A 27,674-nucleotide genomic window follows, 5' to 3' on the forward strand; every position below is an offset into this window, starting at 1 on the left:
GATCCAAGCTAGTAGCCATGTAGCCATGTCTTTTACACACTTGTTTGAAAAGTCATTAAGTTTATTTTTTAAAATGTTGTATATTTTACGTTTAGCTCCAGCTCCACCCCCTGGATCTTGTGTTCTGGCAGGTCCAACCCCGCCCACTGGACCTAGATCCAGCTCCACAATTTGGATCTTGTGTTCTGCAGTGAGACCTACTTGAATTTTTCAATTGGAGTAGTTTAATCAAAATGACAAAAAAACTGTCCATGAACCCATCTAGACCTTAGCTTGAAATTTTTTCATAATACTAAGTGAGCAACAGATTTCACTAATCAAAATGACAAAAAAACTGTCCATGAACCCATCTAGTGATAACAACAACTGGTGCATCCCATGTGTGTGTATTGCTTAGGCCTGATAGGGGGCTACAATTTATTTATATAAATTTCCCTCACGGGATCAAAAGAGTATATATACTTTTATATATATATATATATATATATATATATATATATATATATATATATATATATATATATATATATATATATATATATATACTCTATATCTCGTGAGGGAAATTTGGTCTCTGCATTTAACCCAATCCGTGAATTACACACAGCACACAGTGAACACACAGTGAGGTGAAGCACACACTAATCCCGGCGCAGTGAGCTGCCTGCAACAACAGCGGCGCTCGGGGAGCAGTGAGTGGTTAGGTGCCTTGCTCAAGGGCACTTCAGCCGTGGCCCACTGGTCGGGGCTCGAACCGGCAATCCTCCGGTTACAAGTCCAGAGCTAACCAGTAGGCCACGGCTGCCCCATAATGTCTAGGTAGTAGAGCGGCTACAAGGCCAATTTGGCAAGAATCGTGCAAATTATGATACAAGCATGAAACTTGGTAGGTATGTGCTTATAACCAAAAAAACAATCAAATCTACCTGATCGGCCATTTTCCAAGATGGCCACCAAAAAAGACTCCAGAAATTGATTTATTGCATAGAATTGACCTAGCAAATTATGATACAAGCATGAAATTCGACATGTATGTGCTCAAGAGCAATACAATGAAATCTACCCGATTGGCCACTTGAAATGGTGGCCATTTTCCAAGATGGCTGCCAAAAAAGACCCTAGAAATTGATTTATTGCACAGAATTGTCAAAGCAAATTATGATGGACGCATGAAATTTGGCATGGATGTGATCAAGACCAATACAATCAAATCCACTTGATTTGCTACTTGAAATGCTGGCCATTTTCGAAGATGGCGTCCAAAAAGACCCGAGAAATTTGCAAATTGCAAATGTGGTGTAAATAATTGTTCACTCTCATTAAATATGTTTCCATAGAGGATGAAGTGATACAGATATTACTGATATACAGATATTAAAAATGTTCCACAATGACAAATAAGCCACTTATGACACACAAATAGCATGGTGATAACAGGCTAATAATATAATGACACTAATATGCTAATAACGGCAATTCATGGTTTTCTCGATTTGGTTGCTGTTAAACAAAAGATGCGTGTACACCAGAAACAACCTCAGCCATAAAGTAGCCAAGGTCGTTGAAGAAGTTTTGTCATGAATTCGTTTTTTTGGCTCTGGACGTGACATGTTTGATTTAGCTTATCACATAACGGCTCTGGCTTGTCAGCCTGGGACATTCGAAGATAAGAGCAAAGGGTGAAATGTTGATGGTGTTTTCTTAAAAACACAATTGAAAAATTGCTCACATTGCTGTGAAATGGACTGATTTTTCCATGCTGAGATACTTACTGCCATATTGTTCTTCTTGGCATCCAAGTTCTTTGCCTTGTTACAGTTAACAAAGAAAAAAAAAAATTTTTTTAGATAGGCAAGTTGGTGTACGGCTCTGTCAGTCCTGATGCTGTTGCATACGCTCTCTTCTATTGTCCCTCAGTGAGATTTCTGAGATTAATTTAGGCCTTCCAGGGTTTGTAGTCTTTGTACATAGTTCATTTGTGAAACACTGAATCTCCGTTATGTGCCTTTGCTTGATTTTTGCTTGATTGAATTTCCAATGACTTCATCATAGAAGGAAACAGAAATGTAGTGAATGTTAACATTGATTTGGGCCACATCTGCTAAATGAATTGCAATTAATGAAGTTCTAGTGTCTTATTTGGTGGCCATCTTTAAAAATGGCTGCCATATTACATTTTCAAGTTGCAACTTAGGTGGATTTGATTATATTGCTCTGTAGCACAAACACACAAAATTACATACTTGTATCATTTTCTTGCTCACTTCTAGGCTAAATTCAGTCTTTTCAGTTTTCAATTTTAAAATGGCATTCATTTCAAATTTCATTTGATTGTATAGCATAATGCCAAATTGCTTGATCAATTCTGTGCAACAAATCCATTTCTATGGTATTTTTTGGCGGCCATCTTGGAAAATTGCCGTCATTTAAACTGGAAAATCAGTTAGAATGTATTGTTGGTCTTAAGCACATACCTGCCAAATTTCATGGCTGTACCATAAGTTCCTTTGTCAATTCTGTACAACAAATCAATTTTTAGAGTTTTTTATGGTGGCCATTTTGAAAAAGAAATTATATAGTGCATATCTTGCTCTCCATACCTCTGTCTCTTCAAGGAGATCGTTTGCATTGTTTGTATCTAAGCAGAGGTCACAACTTTGAAGGAAAATGTTAACAAATTCGTATGTTGTTTGAAAAACCAAAAAGTAAGACAGGTGCATGACCACATCTGTCCGTTTCTCTTTGCAGTGACCCCTACGTTAAGCTGTCCTTGTATGTGGCAAGTGAAAACCGAGAGCTTGCATTGGTTCAGACCAAAACCATCAAAAAGGTGAGTCTTTCTTCTAAATGCCACAAACACCAGAGGGAGCACTTTGACTGCACAGTTGTCAAAATATTTTAGACATGCAGTATTTTATATGTATAAAAAAAATTCTGATATACACAGGAGGTGTTCAATTCATTACTGTAGGCAGGGGATTCCCACAGAGGCAGCAACCAAGCCTATTTAACATTACACAGCATGATACAGGATACAACCACAATGCACAGTTGGTTGGTGGCAGTTGCAAACACGCCACATGTTGTACCCAGGATACGTAACAACCTTTCACGGCACCAAATGCGCTGCCAGTAGGCTGAATTCCCAACCAAAAAATCAAAGCAACAAAAACAAAATCTCCAACAAATCAACCTTCATACGCATGATTATCACTATTGTTGTTGTTGATTTATGAATCTTATTGCATTATGTTTATTTAAATTTTCTTTTGTTTCTATTGTTTTGTAAGTACATTTAGACAAGATATAGATTTAGTCTCTCAAGATATAAATTTAGCCTCTAGTTTATTATCGATTTATAACAATATTTACATTCTTTAATATATTCTTGTTTTTGACAGTAAAGCCCTGAATAGAGGAGTGCTTAAATGTGCTCTTTAATGACTGTCTTTCTTAAGCTTGGCAAAAAGCATCTTTTCGAATTCTTAAATAAGGAACAAAGACGTCTTCTAGGACACATTTATTAATATGTATTCTAGGGATACATAATACAATTTAGAACTAAAAGGGCACTTGAAGAATGCAGACCTCCTTCAAGGCCAGTGATGCCACAAGGTTAAAGCATGCCCATGTCTTTGGCCCTCCCAAAATCTTGTTAAAGAAAGGGTGGGAAATGCCTGGTTCTACAAAATTGAATGGGCTCTCCTTGGTGGATGGGTGGAGCATTTGCCAAGTTTCATGAACATCAGCCATCAAACCATCACACACTAATGAAACCATAGCCTCCTTGGCAGAAGTAATGATTACTTGGGCTTTAAAATAATTAGGAAGGTCAGGGTTAATGAAATTGTTGTCTCCAGACCAAGTGATGAACAGGTGAACAGAAACCTGTTTGGGGGGGGGGGGGGGTGTTCTTGTGTGGATGAGAGATGGTGTACTCTCTGACTGCCGCACCAAGGAGCCAAATAGCTCTGCTCAGCCCATGATAAATATAGCTCTTCTGTGTCCTGCTATGTGGAGCAGGAGTCCCCCCTACCCTGAGTGACTGTGTGCGAGTTGTATGTCTGTGTGAGTCTTGAGTGGTTATTGCTCTGGTCTGAACCACTGAAGTGACACACACCCAGATACTCATACACAAACACTGACACTAGGCATTGTACCTGTGTAGGAAAATACCTCTTTGATCTCTTTGGAAAATGTATGGTTCACAAAATGCACAAATCATGGACCCATAAAAGTTTGTGTTTCCATGTACCTATAGATACATATTGTATACAATATGTATCTATTTCTGCTATAAAATTTTATTGGGAAAATCAAGCTCAGTTGTTCTTGGGGATATTTCTTTTGCGGTGTGGTCTCAACTGTTACATGGGTAATTTGTGATTATTCTGCAGAAGGCTTTTCTCAGGCTTTTTATATAACTCCGTTATGGGTGCAGTTATAACTGACATGTGAAATGTTTTAGTCAGGGTTCTTTTAACAATGTTTAATTTATTTTGCCTGGTGTGTGTGTGGTGTGTGTGAGTGAGTATGTTTGTCTCTCTGTGTGTATTTGTGTTTGTTTTGTGTGTGTGTGTGTGTGTGTGTGTGTGTCAGCCAATGTCTCACTGGGTATTTTAAAGGCGCTATATGGAATATCTGTCTTGAATGCAGCCACACATGATATTAAGTGGTATTACAAGAGAACCGACCCAGCCCTGGCTGGTTTACATGCTACCTTCAGTGGATATTTGGATAACACAGCAAACCTGTATTTATTTGTTTAGCTGTACTCTAACTGGTCTAACCCATTTCCAGTGAATTATGCTAAAATAGGATTAGGGATAGACGGCAAATAAGATTATTTCCAAAAAAAGTTGCCGTGTTCCTTTAATATCAATCACTGTATCTGACTAGTAAATCACTGCATAAATAAGATGGTATGTTAATACAGCTGCATGTTTATCCACAGGAAGAAAAGGAGACCGAGATTAAAATGGGATGGATGTAACTCTGGGGTAGATGGCAAATAATCTAATTTCTTACAAAGTTGGCATGTTCCTTTAAGACCTTGCTCTTTTTGTGCTGCTTTCCTAGACCCTGAACCCCAAATGGAATGAGGAGTTCTATTTCAGAGTGAGTACACACTATCTACTCCCCATTATTATGTGTGTGTATGCTGTGTGCATGCATGTCCCATCATGCATGTGTTCAGACATTGAATACTTGTGTTCAATATATCAGGTAAAGGGCAGAGATGCCAGACAGAAGGTTTTTCAGTGACAACAGCCTATGTTTTTGGGTGATGTCACATCCACACTACAGTGCTGATGGGTGAAGAATTAGACTTCATATCTAGCCCTGCACCCATGTAATAAAAGTGATTTTCAGGACCTGTCTGTGGAATACCTCATGATCTATGGAATTTGTTGTAAGTGTGTGGCATTTTTTACCAAGGATGTCATCATTGTTTTCAAGCCACCTGTATATCTTCACAATCACTGGCCTGACATTGGTTTTTGAAGTTGTGTGTGCAGTATTCTCTGCTCATTAATTTCGTTGTAGTTCTCTGTTTATTTGCCTTTCTGGTTGTAAATGGCTGTAAACATGTATGTTCTTGCATATGCTTATGTGATTCCTAGTAAGTTGCTGGTGTCTGCATAGGTAACTATGTTGACTAGAATTGAAACCGTCTGATGTAGTGTTCTCAACCTCCCCTCAAGGTCTGCCCACAGAACCATCGCTTGATGCTCGAAGTGTTTGATGAGAATAGACTGGTAAGTGGCAGACATTTTGTCTGATTTCCATGCTACTTGTATGCCTTGATCTCACTCACATTCTGGAAGGCCAACCCTAATTGTGTGCTTTGCCTTACCACCAGGGTCTGCTGATCATGTGTGTTAAATGACATCTCAACCCACTTTACATGTTTTGCTCAATCTGGGGATAATTCCCTGGGGCCTTACATCCTCAATAATCCATGCCTATTTCCTATCTATGCCTTTTTGCTTACAGTTAGCCAAACCTGAAGTCCTGCAGTTGCCTTGCCCAGAGGCTAGATGCAGGACTTGGTGCTAGTAGACTTTAGGCAAAGGTATACTTGTTTGTAGTTAAGATGTTGTTTTTGCTTAGTTGAGTACTGTGTTGAGTAAGGTGAATGAAAGCTCTGTCTTGCCTGTAAGTTATGAGCATGTCGTGTCTGGAGTGGCTTTCCTTGCAACACAAAGGTTGTTTGTCATTTTGCCGTGGCCTCTCAAAAGGCGGTTTGTTCCTCACAACTCAAATACTCTACTTGCAAGCTCTTATAATGTTGAGATTAGAGATGCACCGATATGGAATTTTAGGGCCGATAACGATAACCGATATTTTATTGGTTTGTTGTGGCCGATACCGATACGATAACCGATAATATTGCTCTTGAAAAAAAATTGTGAAAAGTGATTTGGGGAAAGCATTTAATAAGCATAATTTTATTGCAGTAATTTTACCTACCACCAAATGATGGACAGAACTCATAATAGTCCTCAATAGTATGGCGGTCAACAACATACAGTAACAGTAGCCTAGCCCTACAGTATGTGTGGCTCCTTTAAGTGAACCTGATGTCAGTGAATTGCGAGTGAGTGGCTAGAGAGTTTGAATCGTTTTCATTTAGGACTAAACGCTCATAAATAGCTCAGCTTGGAATAAGCTACAGTATAGCGACCAAATCAGAGTTTGTGAGGGAAACTTAGGTTTAGTTTTAACTGCGGGTAACTGAATAAAGCTACAACTCCTCAGACTGTATCTTATGTCCGTCTACTCTGTTGCGCACAACCTGCTGCAGCAGAAATGAAAGACATTAGCCCCAAGGTTTTTTAATAACCCTGTCTGGAACTGAGACACTAATGGTTAGCATATTTCTAGGTAATAATACAAAACCAAGCTAAAGTAATGCAAATATAATACTAAAACACAACTTAGAACTAGGGCTGATGTACTCGTCCCACTAACGAGTTTGTTTATTTGTTTCCCTGTTAAACACACCAGGTTAAGATGGGGCTGAGCTCCGGCTCTGTTAAGGTTAAATGGCGGATCATTCAACGAGAGGATTTTGAGATGCACAGATTCCCAAATGAATGCATATCCACAGATTTTGTTAGAGTGGTGAAATACATTCACACCGCTGACATTTTATTGAGGAAAAAGTATAGCCAACCAAGCTCAAGTAGGCTAGCTCAGTGTAGCCAGACGGACCTTACGTAGGTCTATATTAGGACTTTAAAAAATATCGGCGCAAATTATCGGCCAGAATTCTGTTATCGGACCAATTTAATAATATTTTCATTTTTTCAGTTATCGGCTAATAATATATCGGCTGCCGATATATCGTGCATCCCTAGTTGAGATGGCTTTTTGTAGTTTACATTTCCTTAAAAAACATTTGTTTACATTTTCTAAAATCAGCAGGGTTCCCACGGGTCCTTGAAATCCTTGAAAGTTTGTGAATTTGAAAAAAAAATTCCAAGGCCCTTGAACATTTTTGAAAACAGACATAAATAAATGGAGGTCCTTGAAAGTCCTTGAATTTCGTTTTGAGGAAAAAATTCCATATAATTCCATCCGCTTATTAACATGTTTCTATTATTTCGCCACCACTTCTGTCGATATCCTATGCGTATGCCTGATTTACGTTGGTTAGAACTACACGGCCAGCGTGGTTTCTGCTTGTTTCCCGCGTGTAGTATTTGTTGCCCAATATTTAATTTAACATATTGATGAATAAACCAACAGGTTCATGGTAACAAGTTTAACTTGTTTAGAAAGTTTTTCAGCTCAGTTTTATGCAAAATACAAACATAAAAAATAGAATAGGCCTACCATTTGTCATATGACCAAAAATAAAAGAAAACTGGGACAAGGTATCCTTGGTCTGTTGAGGTAACATGATTTAACCATGCCTGCGCTTGAAATGTATCGACACATTGGGTCCTTGAATTTGAGGATATTGGGTCTATATATTAAGTATATATACTCTTTTGATCCCGTGAGGGGAAATTTGGTCTCTGCATTTATCCCAATCCGTGAATTAGTGAAACACACACAGCACACAGTGTACACACAGTGAGGTGAAGCACACACTAATCCTGGCGCAGTGAGCTGCCTGCATCAACAGCGGCGCTCGGGGAGCAGTGAGTGGTTAGGTGCCTTGCTCAAAGGCACTTCAGCCGTGCCTACTGGTCGGGGCTCAAACCAGCAACCCTCCGGTTACAGGTCCGCAGTACTAACCAGTAGGCCATGGCTCGATTGACAGCCCTAATTAAAATCAAATATATCGACGCATTGTATGATTTCCAGCCATCTTATTTGCTATTGTGGAACTATTTTTCCAGACACCTCACAACCGCATATAAACTTCCGCTCAATATTTGAACCTGAAGCATAGACGGTGGCACAGTAATATTAACGTGCAATGAGTCTTCCAACAGAAAGCAGTGGGATTTTACAAAATGCCAAATAAAACACGACAGAAACTGTATTTCGCTACGCTACTTGTTTTGGAACATCAACGAACACCACTAACCACTCTGTGATTTGCACAGTTTTCAAAACGAACGTTAAGGGTTGTTTTAGGACATGTTTGAGCATGCCTGTTGGCAGCCACTCTGAGTAGTCAAAGGCGATTCAAAACTAGTCAGAAAGTCGAGACAGGACCAATCGTCAACATTTCGGTGTCCACCACTCTAGTTCATCCAAAACAAACCAGAAAAGGGACTCAAAGTGCTAAATACCGGAATTTTCCTTTAACTAGTAGACAGTTACTGTAGCAATTAATAGCTGCAGGGGACTTCTGGCTTGGTCTCTCTGTGTGGCTCAAAGTACTAGCTTATATGTTTGTGTATAGAGATGCCTCAGTCTAGTGCCTGGTCTCTCACATATCAACAACTATCTCTGAGTCTTTCTCTCTCTGTAGTTGTTCTGTATAACCCACAATCGTTGTGCATTCAGTTGAATGCCACAACAGCATTACAGGTGAATGCAAAGAATGAGTATGCAGCATAGATTGTGTTTTTACAATGACCTTGCAAGCAATAGTAAACAATTAGAGTAAGTAGAGTTGCTTATTTACTATATTTTCTAGGGTTAGGGATACATATTTATGTTGAAATAGACTATGCAAAACCTCATACCACCATCAGGAATCAGAAGAAGTGGAAGTCAATTGCAATTTAACATCAAGACTTATTTTCTGCAATTATCTGCTGTTTTGTGATAAATATGAAAATATGCAGCATCACAAAAAAAAACCCTCTGATTTTGCTAATGATCTGCAAATCTCTTGAAATCCCTGAAGAACTGACATGCCTTGAAGATGTAGCATTTCAGCTAGGATGAATGCTGCTATGTATTTGGTATGAGGCTGTCCTGTGTTCCATCTGCTTACATCACACAGTGGACAACTGTCCCATTCCCTTGTCCTGTACGTCAGTATCCCTCACAAAGCTTTCTTATTGAAAATTCTGTGTATTCTTTAGTCTGGAAACATTGCAGTCTCTCTCTAACACACTCAAACACACACAGAGAGAGAGAGAGAGAGAGAGAGAGAGAGAGAGACCCAATCTCCTAACACACCGTAAGACATGGAGCTGTCATCACTGAAGTTTGCTGCAGTGCCACACTGAGGGTGCTGGCATTTCCCTCACTACAAGAACAAAACGCCCACTATGACCACTGCCCATCTCTCTCTCTCACACACACACACACACACACACACACACACACAGAGAGAGAGAGAGAGAGAGAGAGAGACCCGACCCAACCTGTGTCATTGCCATGGAATCAAATAGGACTAGAGCCTTCCAAGCACACACAAGGATTCTCCCCACCTCAGACTTCAGACCTGTCAGTGCCTTTCTGGATCCTATCAGTGTTTTACAATGAACCCATGCAGTGACTGTACTGTTTGAGATTCCAACGGTTACCCTGTGAAGTAATTCAGTTCTGATTTTTTTGTAAATGTTATTGCAATGTTTACTTTTAGTTTAGTTTATTTTAGTTTAAGATTTGTTTTTCTGATTAACTTAAACTTAAGCTCATCTTTAATTTCTGTAGTATGGGGTATAATATTTCTAACAGGGTATGAGTTTTTATCAGTAGTTTTGTTGACTACTTAATTTAATGCTCGTATGTGCTAGAAAACAAAGTTCCTCTTAACAGTACAGTGAGCTGGGTGGCTTTCTCAAGACCACCTGGCCTGTTAGGAGTGAGTAGAGCAGGAGTGTGTTTATAAAAACAGACTCTTTGGGGAGGGGAGCGGGTGAGATGGGTTGGAAGGAGAGCGGGGGATTAGGACTAGCATGAGCACTGTGACTAGAAAATGTGTTGCCTGCACAGACGATTGCTTTCATGTCCCTCTTCACCACCCTTGACAGAAGATGGCTGTTTTTAAAACAGTGCATTTCTTTTCCAAGTAAAATGTTGTATAAAATACGTTGGATTAGTCTTGATCTGAGGTTGTAATTAGTAGGATGTAGGTTCCCACACAAATTCATGATGCATGATTTGTTGATCAGCTAAATTTGTGTTCATTCTTTCTATATATTTGGCATACTGCTTTCTGCCTCGGCTCCTCCCCCTTGGGCATTGTTCCCTCTGATGGGTTTGGAGCAGCTGAGAGAGGGCTGTGGTGTGGGGGGGGGGGTTATGGGAGTGAAGTGTCCAGGACCTAAGTGGGTGTCATCTGTGTCACATGACTCTGGGTGCCCTACCCTCACCTCCCCATGCAGAGCGGAGGCAGGCCTTATCCAATCATTTCTGGAATGCTGCTTGTCACTCTGGCTATTTCTGATGTCTGTCGCTATCGGTCGGCAGTCCTAACAGTTTGGCAGATGGGAGTCTTTTTATTTTTCCCTTCTCTTTCTGGCTCTCTCTAGCACTCTCTCCCCCTCTCTCTCCCTTCCTCTAATGCTGCCCCTCCTCCTCTCTCTCTCTCTCTCTCTCTCTCTCTCTCTCTCTCTCTCTCTCTCTTTCTTTCTGGAATTAGAACTCTGAAGTTTTGGCTCACTGTGGCAGTGCCTCTCTCTTGTTACTGTGGTGAGAGCTGCTGCTGCCGCCGCTGCTCTCTTTCTTGGGTCTTTTCAGTGAGAGAAGGTGGGTGGAAAATTTTCAAGAGTGAAGCATAGACACAGAAAGAGGTTTAGGAAGGAGGGGACACAAATTTGCCACGGGAGTAGTTTAGCCAAAGGCAGCCCAACGCTGGCCCAGAAGGCAGAAGGACGAGAGAATGTCCCATCGGCTGCGGCTGTACTTTGGCGCCGGCCGCAGTAACACAGCCCCTGAGCTGCAGGAGCCTGACGACGAACACATTGGGGATGGGAGCCATGGTGGAGCCATGTCATTCCAGATGCGACCGGGTCAGGGTAGGGTGCTCTATGAGGCACAGCCAGCCACAGACGCCTCACTCAAGCGGAGCTCCTCCATGTTCATCCCACAGCTGCAAAGTTCTCCTGAGTCACGGCCCACTAAGAGCTCCTCAATGCAGATATCCCTCCAGCGTTCTAACATATTTGCGGATGATGCACTTTACCAGGACTCCCCTCCAGGATACCCAGATGAACCTGCCCCAGCCTACACAGAGCCTAGTCCTGGCTGGAATGGTCCACCTGAATACTCGCGTAGGGCGAGTGCAGAGCACACCCACACCAATACCGAGCCTGCACTTCCAAAGAGGAGAGTGTTTTGTGTGAGGCCTGGCGATCTTCAGGATGGATACACTGTATCTTCCGGAGCCTCTCCTGGGATTAGTATCGGAGGTTTCTGCATCAAGAGGAACTCGCCAGATGGATCAGAAGTCCAACAATTAAGGATCCTGCCCTATGGATCAGACAGTCAGGCTGGCCCATGCTCCTGGTCTGTCCAGCAGAACTTGGATGGTGCCCCAGGGCCTCAGAGGCTTGTTTTCCAGCTTCAGCAGGACCAACCGAGACAGCCAGAAGTCCAGAAGGAAGCTTTTAACTTTGGTTTTGTTGGATCTAAAGGAGGTCGTGTTGTACGGTACCCCAGGATCCGCCTGGAAAGGAGCGCCTCTCAGCCACTTAAATCCCATTCTGTCCCTCGACGAAGTGGGTCTACTCCAGACCTTTTGGGGACCACCTCACAGATGGACACCCAGAGTGAGGATGGAGCTCAAAGCTGCACATTTAAAATTCAAAATGAGCAGAAACTCAGACAACCCCAGTTTAAAATATACTTCAGCCAGGGTACAGATCAAGGTACCATGTCAGCACAGGATGCAAGTTTGAGAAATGGACCTGTCAGGACAAAACTTCAGGTATGCTAAATGACATAGAAAACCTTTAACTGCTGTCTGCGTTTTTCCGTCATTGCCTTGCTTCAACGACATATTGTTACGTTTTGCTGTGAGTGATGACATTCTCTCATGCTTTTAAATGAACTCTCAACTATGAAATAATCAAGCTTGCAAAATTTAATAAGGGCATATATCTATATCTAAGCAGCTCTAAAATGTCAAGGTGCGGAGAGAGTAAGTAGCCACAAATAGGGGTAAAGGGATGTAGCGAGGAAGGCAGGAAGGGGTTAGTCACATTCTGAGGACTGAAAATGCAACGAAGGTCTGGCCAGGAGTTAGGCTTAACCACACAGGCTTTCGAATCCTGACCACAGGCATTTGAACTTTTACACACTTCAATGGCTTTTCCTGCTCTAGCAGGCATACAGATTTTTCACAATTTTGACTGTTATTGTAGAGAAATCAGTCCTATTAATCCCATTTAAAGAGATAGTGCTATCTTTAGCCCACTGTTGAATCGTTGTTGTTGGTTTTCAGAACAGTCCGTCTACTTTTGGCTTGGATCGGCATGGGTTTCTCATGACAGCTGCAACCATGGTGATTAAGATCTAAGATGTCAGCACTGGCAAACTGACCATATGAAATTTAACAAGCCTTCAGTAATTCAGTAACAGCAGTGTGTATATAAAAAACCTAGATCAACATGCAGACCTTTTGAGCTTCTTAATGTACAAACCTGTTTTCCATCTGAGGCATTTTCTCAAGGCTACACTCTCTCCTGTTGCTTTCTATAGCATGTGCTCAGAGCAGGCACGTTTGAAATTAGGTGTTGGACTTTTTATTTACTTTTTTATTTAGTGTTTTTCTTTATTTGGTATCCTCTTATGTCTCCCAACCACATTCAAAATAGCTTTAACCTTAACCAGAAATGGTACTGAATAAACATTGTAATTGCCTGTATGTGCCTGTATGAGTATTGCCTGTATGAGTATATTCATCATAGGTTAAATGGTATTTTAAACCCTTATCAGAGAGGTACTTATCTGGAACACTTCATATTGCTTAGTCTCTTTCCCGCAAGATCTCTTCTCAAATGTAGAAGACATTTTGTTTTCCAATGGTCAGCTTTCAAGTCTACTGTGCCAGAAATTCTACTGCTTCTGCAGTCCTGAAACAGGTGATGTCACTCAAAGCCCCTTCTCAGGTTTTCCACAGAAGCTTAAAGGAAGTATGGCTGACTATTTCCAGTACCTGTCTGAATGAGATTATTGGAAGTGAAGTAAGAAGGCATCTGGATGTCTCAAATGTGCAAAAGCCATCAGACATCTATCTCAGTCGCTCACTTCTGTCTCCTGGAAGTTTGCAACAGTGTATTTGAAGAGAATAGCCTACATTTGTTTAACAAGCTAGACATGATTTGTCATAGCAGTCCCATAACAACAAAGCAAACGTTTTGAAATGATTACAGGCTCTTGAAGAGAGATCAAGTTGACTTGATTGGAGGTTATGGTTAGGTAGGAGGTTAGGTTTAATCCTTATGTTGTTTTTATTTCTTAAGACATTTACTATAGCTTGTGATGCCTTACTTTAAAGGTGTTAGAGAAATGAAAATCTGCTTATTACTGGGGTCTTGCTGGAGTTTTCCTGTTTCCACACAGGTGCAGCCAGCCGCTACTGCTTCCATCTACTTATTGGCCATCTGCAGCGTGACTGATATACTTGCCATTTACAACAGATCAGTGATGATTGCTTTAAGACTGCATGGGAAGTACAGCTTCCCCTTAATTTAATTTCTGTGAAGTGTATCAGTGAAATGTATATACAGTACCTACCTATATGTTTTTTCCCCCTTTGTGTTTCCCAAAGATTGTGTGGATAGCCTTCTCCATTTGGGGATCTTACCCACGTCTTGTAGCCCGTGTCTTTGAGCAATTCTTACCAGTTTTTCTTGTTTCCTGTTCCTAATTGTTGTTACTCTCTTCATCCCCATAAACTGCATGATATAGACAGCTGTACATCAACTATGACCCCAATAAATGTGGCTGCAGATTACACCGAAAGATAAGCATATTCTTAAGAAAATATCAGCAAAAAGTCTACATTGCTTGTTTAACTGATTCCATAAGCACTCAGCATATCTCTGCTTCCTCTGTTCTGTACACAGTGTTATTGTTCAGTGTAGTGTTGGTACTTCTTGAAGAATTTGTGACCCATAGGACACTCGCTATTATGGACTGACTGACTCATGTAATCTTTTATTTATGAATGTCTTGGGTGTAAACTGGAAGAGAAAACAGGGCTACTGTGCTGAGTCTTAGTTATGCATATTTGGGCCCTTTGTGTCTGGAACTTTCTTTTGTGAAATTAACCTATGGAGTCACCTTAGTTGGTGTAGCTTCTGAATGTTTCCAACTTTTTTTTGCCAAATAAATATAGGTTTGGTTAGCTCTGTTAGGTTTTGTCCTTGGACTAATCTAGGCCTAGAGCTTATTGTTCCATTGATTATCCCTGTTTTGCCTCTCTTCGTTTGCATAGGCCTTAAAGATAAGTTACACTATCCCAAATAAGAAGCTGTTTTAAGCTTTCCATTTAGTTTTTTCTCTCTCTGAATGCAAGGTATTTTTAGCATATTTATGTTTATACATATATGTTGAGAAACAGATCTGTGATAATATCATGACTTCATCATGAACCTGGCATTCGAACCATTTCACTCTCCTGTTCGTTTCCGTCCGAATGTGCATATGTTCCGTTTTTTCAAAATTTTACTAGTGGCATAACAGTTTTGCTGGAGATTTCATTTTTTTTTGTTTCATGGCTTAGTAAATATTCAGAAAAATAATTGGAAACCAAATGTGATATTGCTAAGAATCCATGGCACTCCTGCTTCTGGTCAGATCATAGCCATGATGTATTGTGTACATTATTGGTTTTCCATAGGATATAGTTTGAGACACCAGCCCATTTCCACCTACCTTGTAAGTCCCTAAACACGTGTGATGTGGCTGTGTGTGCTGCCCATTGCTCTCTTAAACCAGTTTGTTCCACATGCAGGCACACTTTGGTCTCGGTCGCTCCAAGAATGGGCATGTCAACCCTGGACAGGTAATCCACCCTCTAGAGTGGTTCAGTCATTTGTCAGTCACACCTGTCAATCTCACCGTTTGGTTCAGATGTGGGTGGCGTAATGAATGGGGGATCACCTATTCTAAAGCTCCACCCCTGATTCTGTCCCTTTCTGAGACCCCTGGTCCTCTCTGGGTTGTTTGGGTTTCCTCCCCTGCTGAAACATTACCTTTTGGTGCACAAGCTGCTCCTGGCTTTCCAGTCCCCTTCAGGTCGCTCTCTCTTCTCACTCTTTTCCACTTCTGTCTCTCGCTGTATCTCTTTGCATCCTGCTGATTACACACATTCCTCTTCTGGGTCACACAGGTGTATAAGTTCTCTCATCACTGTGGTTTGCCCCTATTAGTCCCTCTGGCACTCAGCCACTCCCCTAACTGACAGCCAAACATTTGGGTAGCACTGTATTAACCTCTCTATCTCTCTTTCTTTCTTTCTTTCTTTCTTTCTTTCTTTCTTTCTTTCTTTCTCCCTCCCACCCTCCCTCTCTCTCTCTCTCTCTCTCTCTCTCTCTCTCTCCTCCTCTCTCCCTCTTCTTATCCTCTTTCTCTCTCTCTCCCCTCTCTCCCTCTTCTTATCCTCTTTCTGTTAAAATCTTTTAATCTATTCCTTTATGCAGACCAGAGATGACTTTCTTGGACAAGTTGATGTGCCTCTTAATCATTTACCGGTGAGTATTGAATGGATATTTCTTTTTCAGGTGTAAAAAGGCACAACACTTTTTTTTTTGTTTGTTTGTTTTTTTTATTCGTATATGTTAAGTGAGTGTTGTACTTTGAGAGCAAAGATTAACTGGAGTCAAGTTCCTTGTTTGTTTTTACGCAAATCTGGCCAATAAAGCTGATTCTTATTCTGAAAGCTTTAGGGATCGTTGTCATGGTGCCGGTTAGGCAGTTGTTGTAATTAGATGTGTCTATGCGGGGAGCACCTCCCTGTACGGAGTGGAAAGAAGGCCAATCGGAATGTAAACAGAGGGGTAGGTCTTAGACAGGGTTCCTGGGAGTGCAGCCGACGATCAAACTCACATTCAAACTTTCTCTAAAGCAACTCCCATACAATGCAAACCCTGTTCTCTGCAAAGTTGATTAGTAGCCGCAATGAGCCACGATTAGTTGCATGACAGCCTAAAAACCATACCATGGTAAGGTGAAATTGATTGAAACCTTCAAATTTAATACAGAATAGTCAAATGGACATCCTTATTTACAATGACCATCACTGCTTTCCCATGGTTCATACTTGGGCTGGGCGATACATCAAATTAATTTGTTTAATTCAAGTTTATGTTTTTGATCAATGTGAAATTAGATTTTCCTCAGTTGTCCCTCAAATACCGGTGGCAGCACTTGTCTGGAGTTTCCAAGACAAAGTCTTTCCAATTTGCTACCGTTTTGGAGCTACCCACCTTATGCAGAAACGGCATACACGCATATAACTTCTGCTTACAGCAGCATAGCCGAGGCCATTTGCATATGCAGTGTGGGCTCTGAGTAGATCTTACCTAACATGAATCGATAGTGTTGATAGAATCGAATGTTTTTATTTTACTTTTTTTTTTTTTTCCTCTGATTTTTTTTTCTCTGGAGAATCAATTAATGGCCAACTTATTATGATCATGCAATCAGAACACTTAGAATCAATAATTTAATTTCCTGGTAATATTGCATTGCGATACCTCAGGCTTGACTTCAAAATGGTTCGCTAGTTTCTAAGGAAATGTTAACCACGTCTTAAAATGAACTAACTATGGACCATTCAATTTTGTCATGAGTAAAAAATCTCACCAGGGCAGTAGCAGCTGTCCACCACATAGGGAGCATTTTCTAAAACTACTACAAATGCATCAGTTTGTTTAGAATATCTGTTTAATGAAAATAAAGCTTCGGATTGTGCACATTGAATCTTGAGATGTAAAAACTGTATTGTATTGTATTTTCAAAAGAAACCAAGTGGTTTATTTAAAAAATATAAATAAACAGATCAATTATCAAAACAATAGTCAAAATATTTTGTTGCACTAATGAACACTAGCTAACTACCTATGGTAGCCTGAATTTTGGTGATATTTTTTACAGTGTCCATATATTGTTACATTTGCTTGGGTTTTTCTCATCTGGAACATAACACTACATAATTAATAACATGGGTGCCTAATGGGAATGAATCTCTCCTTCTCAACCAAGGCAGAATCTGAAGTCTGAAATAATGGATAACATTAAGATACTTTTGCTGTTTCACACATTTAACACTAAGCAATCAGCCCATACAGACCCTCTCTTGTTGTAGCTTCTTAGACCAGTGCATGTTTTTGTCCCCATTCTGGCAGAGCACAAAGTCCTCTGATTCCTCAGAAGCCACTAATGACAGGTCCTCCTTTGCCATGAATATACAACCTGCGGGCTGTTAAATATGTAACAGGAGAGGGCTGTTGTGTAAGAACTCCCTGGACATAATCCAATGGCCCACCTCCCCTTAACCAGTTGGTTGTCATTTAGGTTTCGGTCTGTGTGTATTTGAATGTTCATTTGACTTTTATGTTGACTGAACAGAAGTGAATAAGTGGTGAATGTTTTGTTTGTTTCACTGACAGACAGAGGACCCGACAATGGAGCGGCCATACACGTTTAAAGACTTCCTTTTGCGTCCTCGAAGGTCAGTGCTTATGTAAGCAAAGTTAAAAGGTATATTGTTTGTAGATTTAGCATAATAGAGCAGCATGATAAGCTGAGCTACTATTGTTAAACTGATAATTTTTGCTGCTTAGTGTGCTATGATGAAGATTTTTTTTTTTTATTATTATTATTTTTTTTTTTTTTTTAAAGGCTGCAATGTTGCCAACTCTGAACCATGTATGAATCAACTCATAAAATTAGTCATAAAAGTGGCCTAGATATTTAACTTTTGACCTTATCACCTTACATTTGTTTGTAGTTTTATCGCAAAGTGTAAATCTCTGTGACATCATCAAGTCTTTTATTGGTTGGAAATGCAAATTATTGTATATTTTCCAAAACGTTATAAAACATTGTATTTTTTTTTAGGGCTGTCAATCGATTAAAAAAGTTAATCTAATTAATTACATACTCTGTGATTAATTAATCTAAATTAATCGCATATATAATATTTGCTGTAAAAGTATTTTAAATATTTAAATTCAAATGAATCATCGAATAATCAGCATTAGTGACATTAAAGTTCAAAAACTCTTTTATTATTATTTTAATAATGGCCATAATAATCTATGATATGACCTAATATGCTGAGGAAATAAATTCAAAAGTGCTTCAGAAGTTTTTTTTTTTAAAGGTATGTCAGGCCACAGATATAACCTAGGGGACACAATGAAAATAAATTAACACTCCCCTCAATGTCAACACTTATTTCTTTGCATTGATGTGCGACTATAGAGTTGATGAACTCCGGTGATATGCAAATTCCTTGCTGCAGACATTGCAGAGGACTTTATTTTAATCAACACCATCAGGCCGTTTTTTAAAAGTAAATGTTCCAATCAATGATCTAGGCAGCACATTTTTTTCTCTCTCCTTCTTTTTACAGTCTAATGGTTACTGACTACAACGGCTCGGGGTCATACGGAATCGATTAATCTGCGTTATTTTTTTTAATCAGTTATTTTTTCTCAAATTAATTAATCAAAATTAATCAGTTATTTTGACAGCCCTAATTTTGTTTTTTTTAATCAAGTGTTCCTGCAAATGTATTCTCCAATTTTATGCGCTTCCATATTTTAATTAATGTATTAGAGGAAATGTCAGTCAATGTTGATATAGTACCACCTGTCACTCTCTTGTCTTTTGTGTGGACATGGCAGTCACAAATCCCGGGTGAAAGGGTACCTACGTCTGAAGATGGCCTATCTGCCAAAAAATGGAGGGCAGGAAGAAGAAAACAATGAAATGAGAGAAGAGGCAGAGGTACAACATGATCTTTAGCCATCCTAGTTGTCTGGAAAAGTTCTCTTGTGCCTTTCTTTTTGATCACCCTGTCTTTAAATTTCTCATTATATAGTAGTGCTCTCTTTTGACTCCTCTTCCCTTCTAAAATATCTTTCTCTCACTCACTCACTCACACACACACACACACACACACAAACACACACACGGAGTAAGAGAGAAGCACTGTCTGGAAAGACCATTTACCTACTTCCCCTAATTTTCTGGAGAAATGTGATCTTTTGGAAAGTCCTTTTGTCTGTCTGCCTGCCTGTGTGCAGTTGGAGAAAATGTAGTGTGCTGTTTAAGATGTCAGATATCTTGAAGCTGCCTTTTTGTTGTCATTTTTCCAGCTCTGCACTCATTTTTGCTGACCCGCTCTCTTTCTTGTCAAGACATCCATACTGTCCTTTTTTTTTAAACTTTCCTCCTGTCTCCCTCTCTGTCTGCCTGGCATTAAGATATGCTCCCTTTCTCTCATATTGACTCCCTTCATGACCACTGCCCACACGCCCCCATTGTTTTCTTTACCCGACATCTCTTATTCTTGCCCTTCTGACTTTTCTTCTCTCTGGCTCCTTCTCCCTCCTTCTCCCTCTCTCCAGGGTTGGGAAGACTCGACTGACCCAGGCTCCCAGCGTCCCCAACAGGTTCTGCCCCCACTACCCCCTGGATGGGAAGAGAAGGTCGACAACTTGGGCCGTACCTACTATGTCAACCATAACAACCGCACTACGCAATGGAAGAGGCCAACTCTTGTGTATGTACACAATTCACTCACACATGCTATTGTTGTCAGGACCCTCATGCTCTCCATTCTAAATCAGTGTTCTGATGCTGACTTCATCATGGAAATACTGTACATTTCAGATATGCCACCGTAGTGTTAAAAAGTGGGTGAGTTTCTCCTTTCTTCATTTTAGGGATGTGGTGTCAGAGACCGAGAATGACAACCAGTTGCGGCAGATCAACCAAGAAGCCCATCGAGTGTTCCGCTCACGCAGACACATCAGTGAGGATCTGGAGAACGAGCACCTAGAGCCCAGAGAGGCGGACGATGTGAGTCTCCGAGTCACACTTTTGCCCTGTAGGGGCCTTCTCCATTTTGTTGTTGCTTGCAGAACACTGTAGAGCCTGGCATATTATCGTGGAATCAAAGTGAAAACAGCGCTGCTTGCTGTCCCCCTCCTCCCCCAGCAGACATGGGAAACAATCACAGAGGAGCCTGTTGACTCTCTTAACCAGTCTCAGCCAGGCCCGTCCTTGGCCACGCCTGGTGGGCCGGAGTTCTCTGAGGAGATCAGCCTCCGCCTGTCACTCACCCCGGACTCTAACGGGGAAATGCCAGGGCCCAGCTCTGCTGTGGTAAGCACATCATGTCAACAACCCAATCCAGACAGGGATCACTTCAACATGGTGACACAACACAACACAGCACAGATTAATATCTGTTTAGAAACAGAGGAAGGATTTCTTTAATCTGTGAAAACATTCCCAACAACAAGTAGCTCATATAACGCAAACTGATCATGCAGTTAAGGTATAACTTATCCCAGGGGAGTGATGTTGTAACATGACAAAGAACCTTTAGTTTATAACAACTGACACACAGAATAAACACCTCTAATATTGTAAGTACTTTTCTTCATTTGTATCCTTGTATGTCTTTTTCTTTTCTCCTCCCCTCCCTCCCTCCTGCTGTCCACAGCAGAGCCATCTCTCCTCCAGACTACGTTCCTCCAGTATGACTGATGGGGTTAGCGAGCAGGCCCAGCCCCCCCCTCCAACGGTATGCCGTTTTGCTCGCTCGTTGTGCTCGCTCGTGTTGCTCTTCCCGCTTTGCTCTCCTGTCTGCCTCGCCTGTCCCTACTGTGCCCCCCGCTCCTGATGATTCACTGGTGAACTCAGTATAACAAACCGTCGGGACAGACAGACCTGAAGAGTTACAAGCTTCCAGTTGACCTGAAGTCTCAAATCATTACCCATTTATACATATTAAATACAATCCTTTCTATAAAACATCTCATTTGCCATAGCACCAAAATAAGAAGTTATGGAAGTGTTCTTGTAACTCTTTCAGGTCTTTCAGTTCTGGTGCAGCAGATAGTGATGCAGGTGTGGGATTCATTTAAAATGGTGTTGGTAACAGTCTCATTTAAGATCACTGTTTAATAATGAATGAGTCAGACGAGACCGCGGCATAGGTTACTAGTGCCGATACATGCATTAGCAGTTGGAGAGCGCTGATGGATCCCGAGCCGAGTGGGAAAGCTCTGTGAATGGTAGCAGACGCTGCAGAGTTGTCACTGTGGACGGCCGCCAGCCATGACCTCATTAGGCCACACTTCACTGGTCACCTGACTTGAGCGAGAAAACAGGCTTCATAGCCTCAGACAATGTGAGGATGTGTCACAGGAGGTAGGCCTTCTTGACACATGATCGTTTCTAGGGCATCACAGCTATATGATCTATAGTTCATCTGGCAGCCCATGTAGCCTACAGAACAGCTTTAATCCAGCTGGACATAGCAGTTGTTGTTACTATATTTGCTTCCCTCACTGTGAACCTTTTCAGTCTGAGTGCACTTTGGTAGAGAGACTTTGGCAAATGTCTGTTGGGGGTTCTAAGAGTTCAACGTTAGTCTGTGATATGCTAATAGACTTAGTTGTGGCTGAGCTAATAGGACCACACATTTTTTAAATTATTTTTTGTTCATCTTACAATTTTTTCTGGCTCTTGGCACTGGCCGTCCTGAAGAGCTGTGAAAGCTGGAGTGGTAAGACTGTGGGATGCAAATTGGCGTAAGGGGCTTCCTGGAAGCACAAATGATCGATTTGTCATAGTCTTGCCATACCTCATTGATATTAACCGAGTGGGTGGCATTTACAGAGCAGAACAGTTTGTCACACTGTATGTGTGCATCTGTGCGCCGGTGATGACTCAGTTTGCAATTGATGTGTTACAGCGAGGATGTGACTTAAAATTATACTCTTGAGCAAGCTAAAGGTCTCAGCATAAACAATTTGGCTGTAATTCTGATGTAGTATTAGATGACAAGTGATTAAATTACAGTGCAGTTACAGTGGCCTACTAATATGAGAATAATCAAATCTGAGACAGGAATACAATAGTTGCGGTAATTGCACTAGTCGTTCCCAACCTCTCCAGTTAACCTCTTTGGCAGACATAATCACCCGTGATGACCTTTCCATGCTGCCATGCTTCTCTCGCTCCACAATCAGCGCAGCTTTATAATCAAATATAATTATAATTCATTGGGGGTAATCTCTATCTGAAGTCTCGCCAGCTTTTCTCTCTCCCGAGCAACACTCTCTCTTCCTCCCCGTGTGCCCATGTGCACCTGGCTGCACAGTCCTGTCCGGCCTCCCTCACACTAACCACAATCCTCCCCGATCCCCCACCACATACTGCATTTAAATCCCAATCTAAAAACTGTGGGGCATAGTTTTCTACACAGTGTTTTAAGCCTGGTCCTTAAATGATTGGTGTTTTTCCCTGTTGGAAATCATATTCAGACCTGACTTAAGCACTGTATGGGAAGTCAGCCTTGCTTTATGGTGTTCTCAAACCTTCACTCCTCACCTCACAACTCTCAAATCACTACTCCAGGTTATATCCTTCGTTTCATCTCACGCCCCCTTACCAGATTTCCTTGCGTTTTACCGCCCCCACCCTCTTTGGTCACATTTTTAAACCAGCTGTTATCTGCCAGCAGTGTTCCCAGGCCAGGCGAGGCAGAGCTCAAACTGTCACAGGCGTTGAAGAGCCCATGGTAATGTCTCTCTTCTTGCACATATCCCTGACCAGTGTCCACCACTGTACACTTCCACTGTACACATCTTTTTCCCCCTCTTTTTTTTTATTGACATGACTGTGACATGCCTTCCTTTCTCCACAGTCAGTTTTATTTTCATACTATAAATCCCGCGTGAAAGGGGGTTCCAGGTTGTGGCGATCAGTAAACATAAAGGTAACGTCAGTGGTGGTCTCCAGACAGCACTGCTCCCTCCCCCTGTTCCTGACATAGCCCTGCTCAACCCCTGCATTTTTGAAGTAGTGTATGTGGTTCTAGTGACCACCTGTGGACGTCACTTTGTTCCCTAGGAGTGAGGCTGTGTGTTTTCAGAGCAGTTGTGCATGATTGTCTTTGAACATTGTATTAGATCACTGGACATCCTGTTCACAAAGTTGGATTACACTGTCTATTTCTGAATGTTAAAGTTGTTGCTCACTGTGTCCATACATTCACTCTTAAATCTCTCTGGTTGTGTTTATGTTTATGTTTTCATGTCATCTGAAGAGTTATGTTTTGCACCCCCTGGTCATGAACCACATTGGCATAACCTCATACAGAGGAACATCATTTTCCTTTACAGGTCCATGTCACAAATGTTTAACTTGTTATAAAGCAAAGGTTTTCAAAACCTATTCAACCAGGTTTGTAAGACAGCCACACAGATGTGGAACACAGATGTTTTTAGTCCGAACTCAACTCTTTGTCTTTGTTAGTGTGCCAGGAAACCCTTGAAGGAGACTTGCTAGATTGGGAATTCCATAAAAGGGATTAAAATCTAAATGCAAAGTGATGCTGTATTTACAGTACTAAGAGCTGACACAGTTAAACATGGTGGAGGACACATTGTCCCTTTTCTCTCCTCTGTTATTCCTAATGAGCTGGCCTTCTTGTTCATGTCTATGGATGTGTAAGTAAGTAAGTGGAAAGCTGTGTGCTTGCTTCTGCGCTATCCTAACCTGCTCCTTGCCTCTTGCTGGCCCAGTCTCCATCAGCGGCTTATGCGCTGACCACCCCAGGCCTGCCCCCTGGCTGGGAGGAGCGGAAGGACGCCAAGGGACGCACCTACTACGTCAACCACAACAGCCGCACCACCACCTGGACCCGGCCAATTGTGCAGGTATACAAAGCAACCAGGTCACAGGCCTCTCAGATCAAGACGAGGCTAACAAACCATTGATGTTTTGGGCCTGCATTTCATGTTGGATGATTTCCTCTTATTGTCCTGCCTCTAATGCCATTTTTCCATATGAATGGCGTCGCTTGGCGTGGCTGTGCTCAGCTTAGCCGGTTGACCAAGCAGAGTCTAGATTTGCATTTCCATACCTCAGCGTCTACTAGCTTAAGGGTGTGTATATATGCAATGGATAAATGCCTCCAAGGTACAAAAATATTGAAGGAAATGGAGGCAAAGAATTCTAGCCTTATGTTTGCTCTATAATACCCCAGTTGCCATACATGCATGTAGGTACAATGTATATATAACATTAGTCCATGAAGGAAATATTTGGTTTAGTGTAAAAACAAAGCAACTAGTAATTTGTCTTTATTCAAAGATAATAGAGGTTGCTTGGGTTAATATTGATTCCATTATATTGCATACTTGCTGTCTCTGTGTTATCTGTTTCTAACTCCATGTGGACTGGCTTGCAAACTTGCTAGTTCTCAGATAACCATTTACTGTTGTTGTATAGTTACTATTGAAAGTTTTCATATCCAACTTTATAACTGGATCTGCTTTATATGTGTCTCGAGTGATGACTGCCTATCACAGAAGAGATATTATAGTGTAACACAGGAGCGAGGTTTTGCCCTACGGAGGAGACGTCCAAAATGAGTCTTCTGCAGTTTGCCACTGTTCAACTTGTAATGGAAATGCAAATTAGCTTGGCACAGCTTGGCGAAAGTGCCAATGGAAAAACCACTCTCAGTCTCTCTCAGTGTCTTATTTCCTGTTACTCATCTCTTTCTAGGCACTGAAAGCAGCCCTTTACTGTTGCTGTTGTTCCCACTGTTTAAAACAGAGATGGCATCTGTTTTCGTGATATCTTAAAAAGTTTCAAATGAATCAGCCATAAACCATGAATAAAAGATGAAAAGAGAATAGGCTCCTCATGGTGGGCTTAGTTTCCTTCCCTTCCTCCTTATTTGGCTGATACACTTTCTCTCCAAGCTCTCTTCTAGCGGACCAATCCAGTTGGTCCTCCTTTCTGCAGTGTTAGGCACTTCTTTGCAACCGCTGTCTTGTGTTCTGTTTAATCTTCTATCTTCACTCACTGTGTGCCTTATGTACTGTCTGGTTATGTAGGGAAGGCTAGATAGAGAACTTGGCTTGAATATCCACTTGCGTAGCCATCTCAATGAGAGGAGCTCCTAGTCAGATGTAGCCCTGAAAGAGACTCATAGTTTCAGTTGTTGCAAACACATGGATGTAAAGTTACACAGTGGATATTTAAATTGATCAAGATTAAGGGCGTTTTCATATCTACCTTTGGTCCTTTGCAGGTGAGAAAGGTGCTTCGAACCACAGTCCAGATCAAAAGACCAACATTTAGTCTGACCAAAAAAGGTGGTCTCGGTCCGGATCAAACTGAACCATGGTTCAGTTTGTTTGCAGTATAAAAACACTTTTTGGATTGTTCGGACTTTCAGACCAATTAAAGGAATTTGAGGCAGCTAGTCACCATAGAAGAAGAAAAATAACCGGAAAATAAATGGCCTAAAATGAGCCTCAGACGCACACAGGGAGAGGAGGAGATCTAATGGACTATTTTATTACAATTTGGTATAGCAGATTTAGAAAAAAAATGCATAAAAATGCTGACATCTTCAAGATAATTTTGAGAGGATGAGAGAGGGAGGATATGAAAGGACAGCAGAGCAATGCCATCTGAAGATGGGGAAAAAAAAACTGCGGCAGCAGTAGGCTAGGCTGTATAAAGCTGGGCTATGTGAAGCCATAAGAAAAAGCGGTGCTTTTAGGAAGGAGAAGGCTACCTGCCGAATTGGCAACACACCAATGTTCGACGCACGCCTGTAAACAAACCAATCAAAGGGAGACACAGCACATGTAGGTGGTAACAACAGGGCATAGGTATGTCATGCAACGTTCTTTAGTGCGGTAGCAAAATTGCAATGTGAAACCAGGAACTAACCGGATCAGATGTATTAAATGTAACTAAACACAAAGGTTGGTTGGGACCTTGGTCCGGACTTTCAGGTGTGAAAACGCCCTAAGTAAACTAAGACCAAATTGCAGGCTGTAGTTGTTCAGCTGACCCGAGCTTCAGCCTACTGTCTCATCCTTCAGAGAGGCGTTTCCTGCCTTGTGTCTTCTCTGGCTTTTCCTCTCATTAGCACCTCCTGCAGAAGAGCTGCGGCCGCATGCGTTGAGCTGCCTCTCTTTAATGGCCCTTTCTCCCCCCGACAGCACACAGAAGACGGCACCAGCGGTTCGGCTGGAGCAGTGGCCAGCGGGGGGGCCACCCACACCGGCCACCCGGCCACCCCAGCCACGCCAGCAGGCGGGGCCAGTGGCGGCCACCTAAGCGAGCCCCAGTTGCGCCGGCCCAGGAGCCTCAGCTCCCCCACAGTGACCCTCTCCACCCCGCTGGAGGTGAGAGCAGCGTCCCATCCTCCTCCTCTCCGTCTGTCTGCTGTCCTGTCCCATCGTCACCGTCTTCCCTCCGTGTCTTGTCTAACTGATCTTCTCATCCCTTCTCTCTTTTCACTGTGCTCACATCAGGTTCTGCCATTCTGCTGTTGTCATTTCTTGTTCTCTTCCCCTGTAACAGTCTCAGTGTCTTCATCTCTGTCTGTCTGTCTGTCTGTCTGTCTCTGTCTCTGTGCCATATATGTGTCATTAGAGGGTCATCTGTTGGATGTAAGCATGAAACAGCATTGCATCTAGTTCCACTGTCACCTTAAATATCTTTCTGCCATTTGCTTTCAGACTCGGCACGCTGCCATTTATACAGAAACTGTGAGAAAGATGATTGTGTAATTGTAGTTTTGTATCTGCAGGGATTATGTTTGCAATTATAATTCTAGCAGATAGGTTGTTTTAATAAGATGATTACTTTTTTAGCCTGTATTGGTGAAGGGATTGATGGTGGTTTGTCCATCTACTGTAATTGTTTTTTTGATAGCAGGAGTAGAGTTTATGATTAATGTGTAATGGACCATGTGGTTGTGATTAGAGACCCCTGCTTTAGCTGAGCAGGTCTGGAGGGGACCTGCAGATTATAGACCCTTTCAACAATAAAAACAAAAACAATGCTTGAACGTTCTATTTGGTTCCCAATCGACTTCCTCTGCATTAAAGGTCCAGTATGTAGGAAAAAATGGAAAATAAACTGTAACCATTCCAAAAATGATCACCATATGTTGTCAAAGAGTAAGAAAACACGATAAATTGAAGTAATGGCTTATTTGACAACATTACTCTAACCCGTAAAACCCATGAAAAAAAATGAGTTACGGGGCGGAATCTCTTGGAATTTTCGTTTATGTT

At 41.5% G+C, this 27,674-nt stretch overlaps 1 protein-coding gene across 1 annotated transcript in view; it reads left to right on the top strand.

Moving 5' to 3' along the window:
* nedd4l (NEDD4 like E3 ubiquitin protein ligase) overlaps positions 1-27,674 on the top strand; it is a 62,659-nt gene that overhangs the window by 13,638 nt on the left and 21,347 nt on the right. Inside the window, 13 exon segments of the mRNA XM_048259554.1 lie at positions 2,749-2,830; positions 5,080-5,118; positions 5,706-5,759; positions 16,014-16,064; positions 17,985-18,046; positions 19,227-19,329; positions 19,953-20,107; positions 20,271-20,406; positions 20,548-20,712; positions 21,056-21,136; positions 23,081-23,140; positions 24,147-24,281; positions 26,592-26,777. Of these exon segments, the coding sequence (XP_048115511.1) occupies positions 2,749-2,830; positions 5,080-5,118; positions 5,706-5,759; positions 16,014-16,064; positions 17,985-18,046; positions 19,227-19,329; positions 19,953-20,107; positions 20,271-20,406; positions 20,548-20,712; positions 21,056-21,136; positions 23,081-23,140; positions 24,147-24,281; positions 26,592-26,777 (1,309 nt within the window).

The sequence above is a fragment of the Alosa alosa genome, chromosome 12 (genome assembly GCF_017589495.1).
Source record: "Alosa alosa isolate M-15738 ecotype Scorff River chromosome 12, AALO_Geno_1.1, whole genome shotgun sequence".
Classification (NCBI taxonomy): Eukaryota; Metazoa; Chordata; class Actinopteri; order Clupeiformes; family Clupeidae; genus Alosa; species Alosa alosa.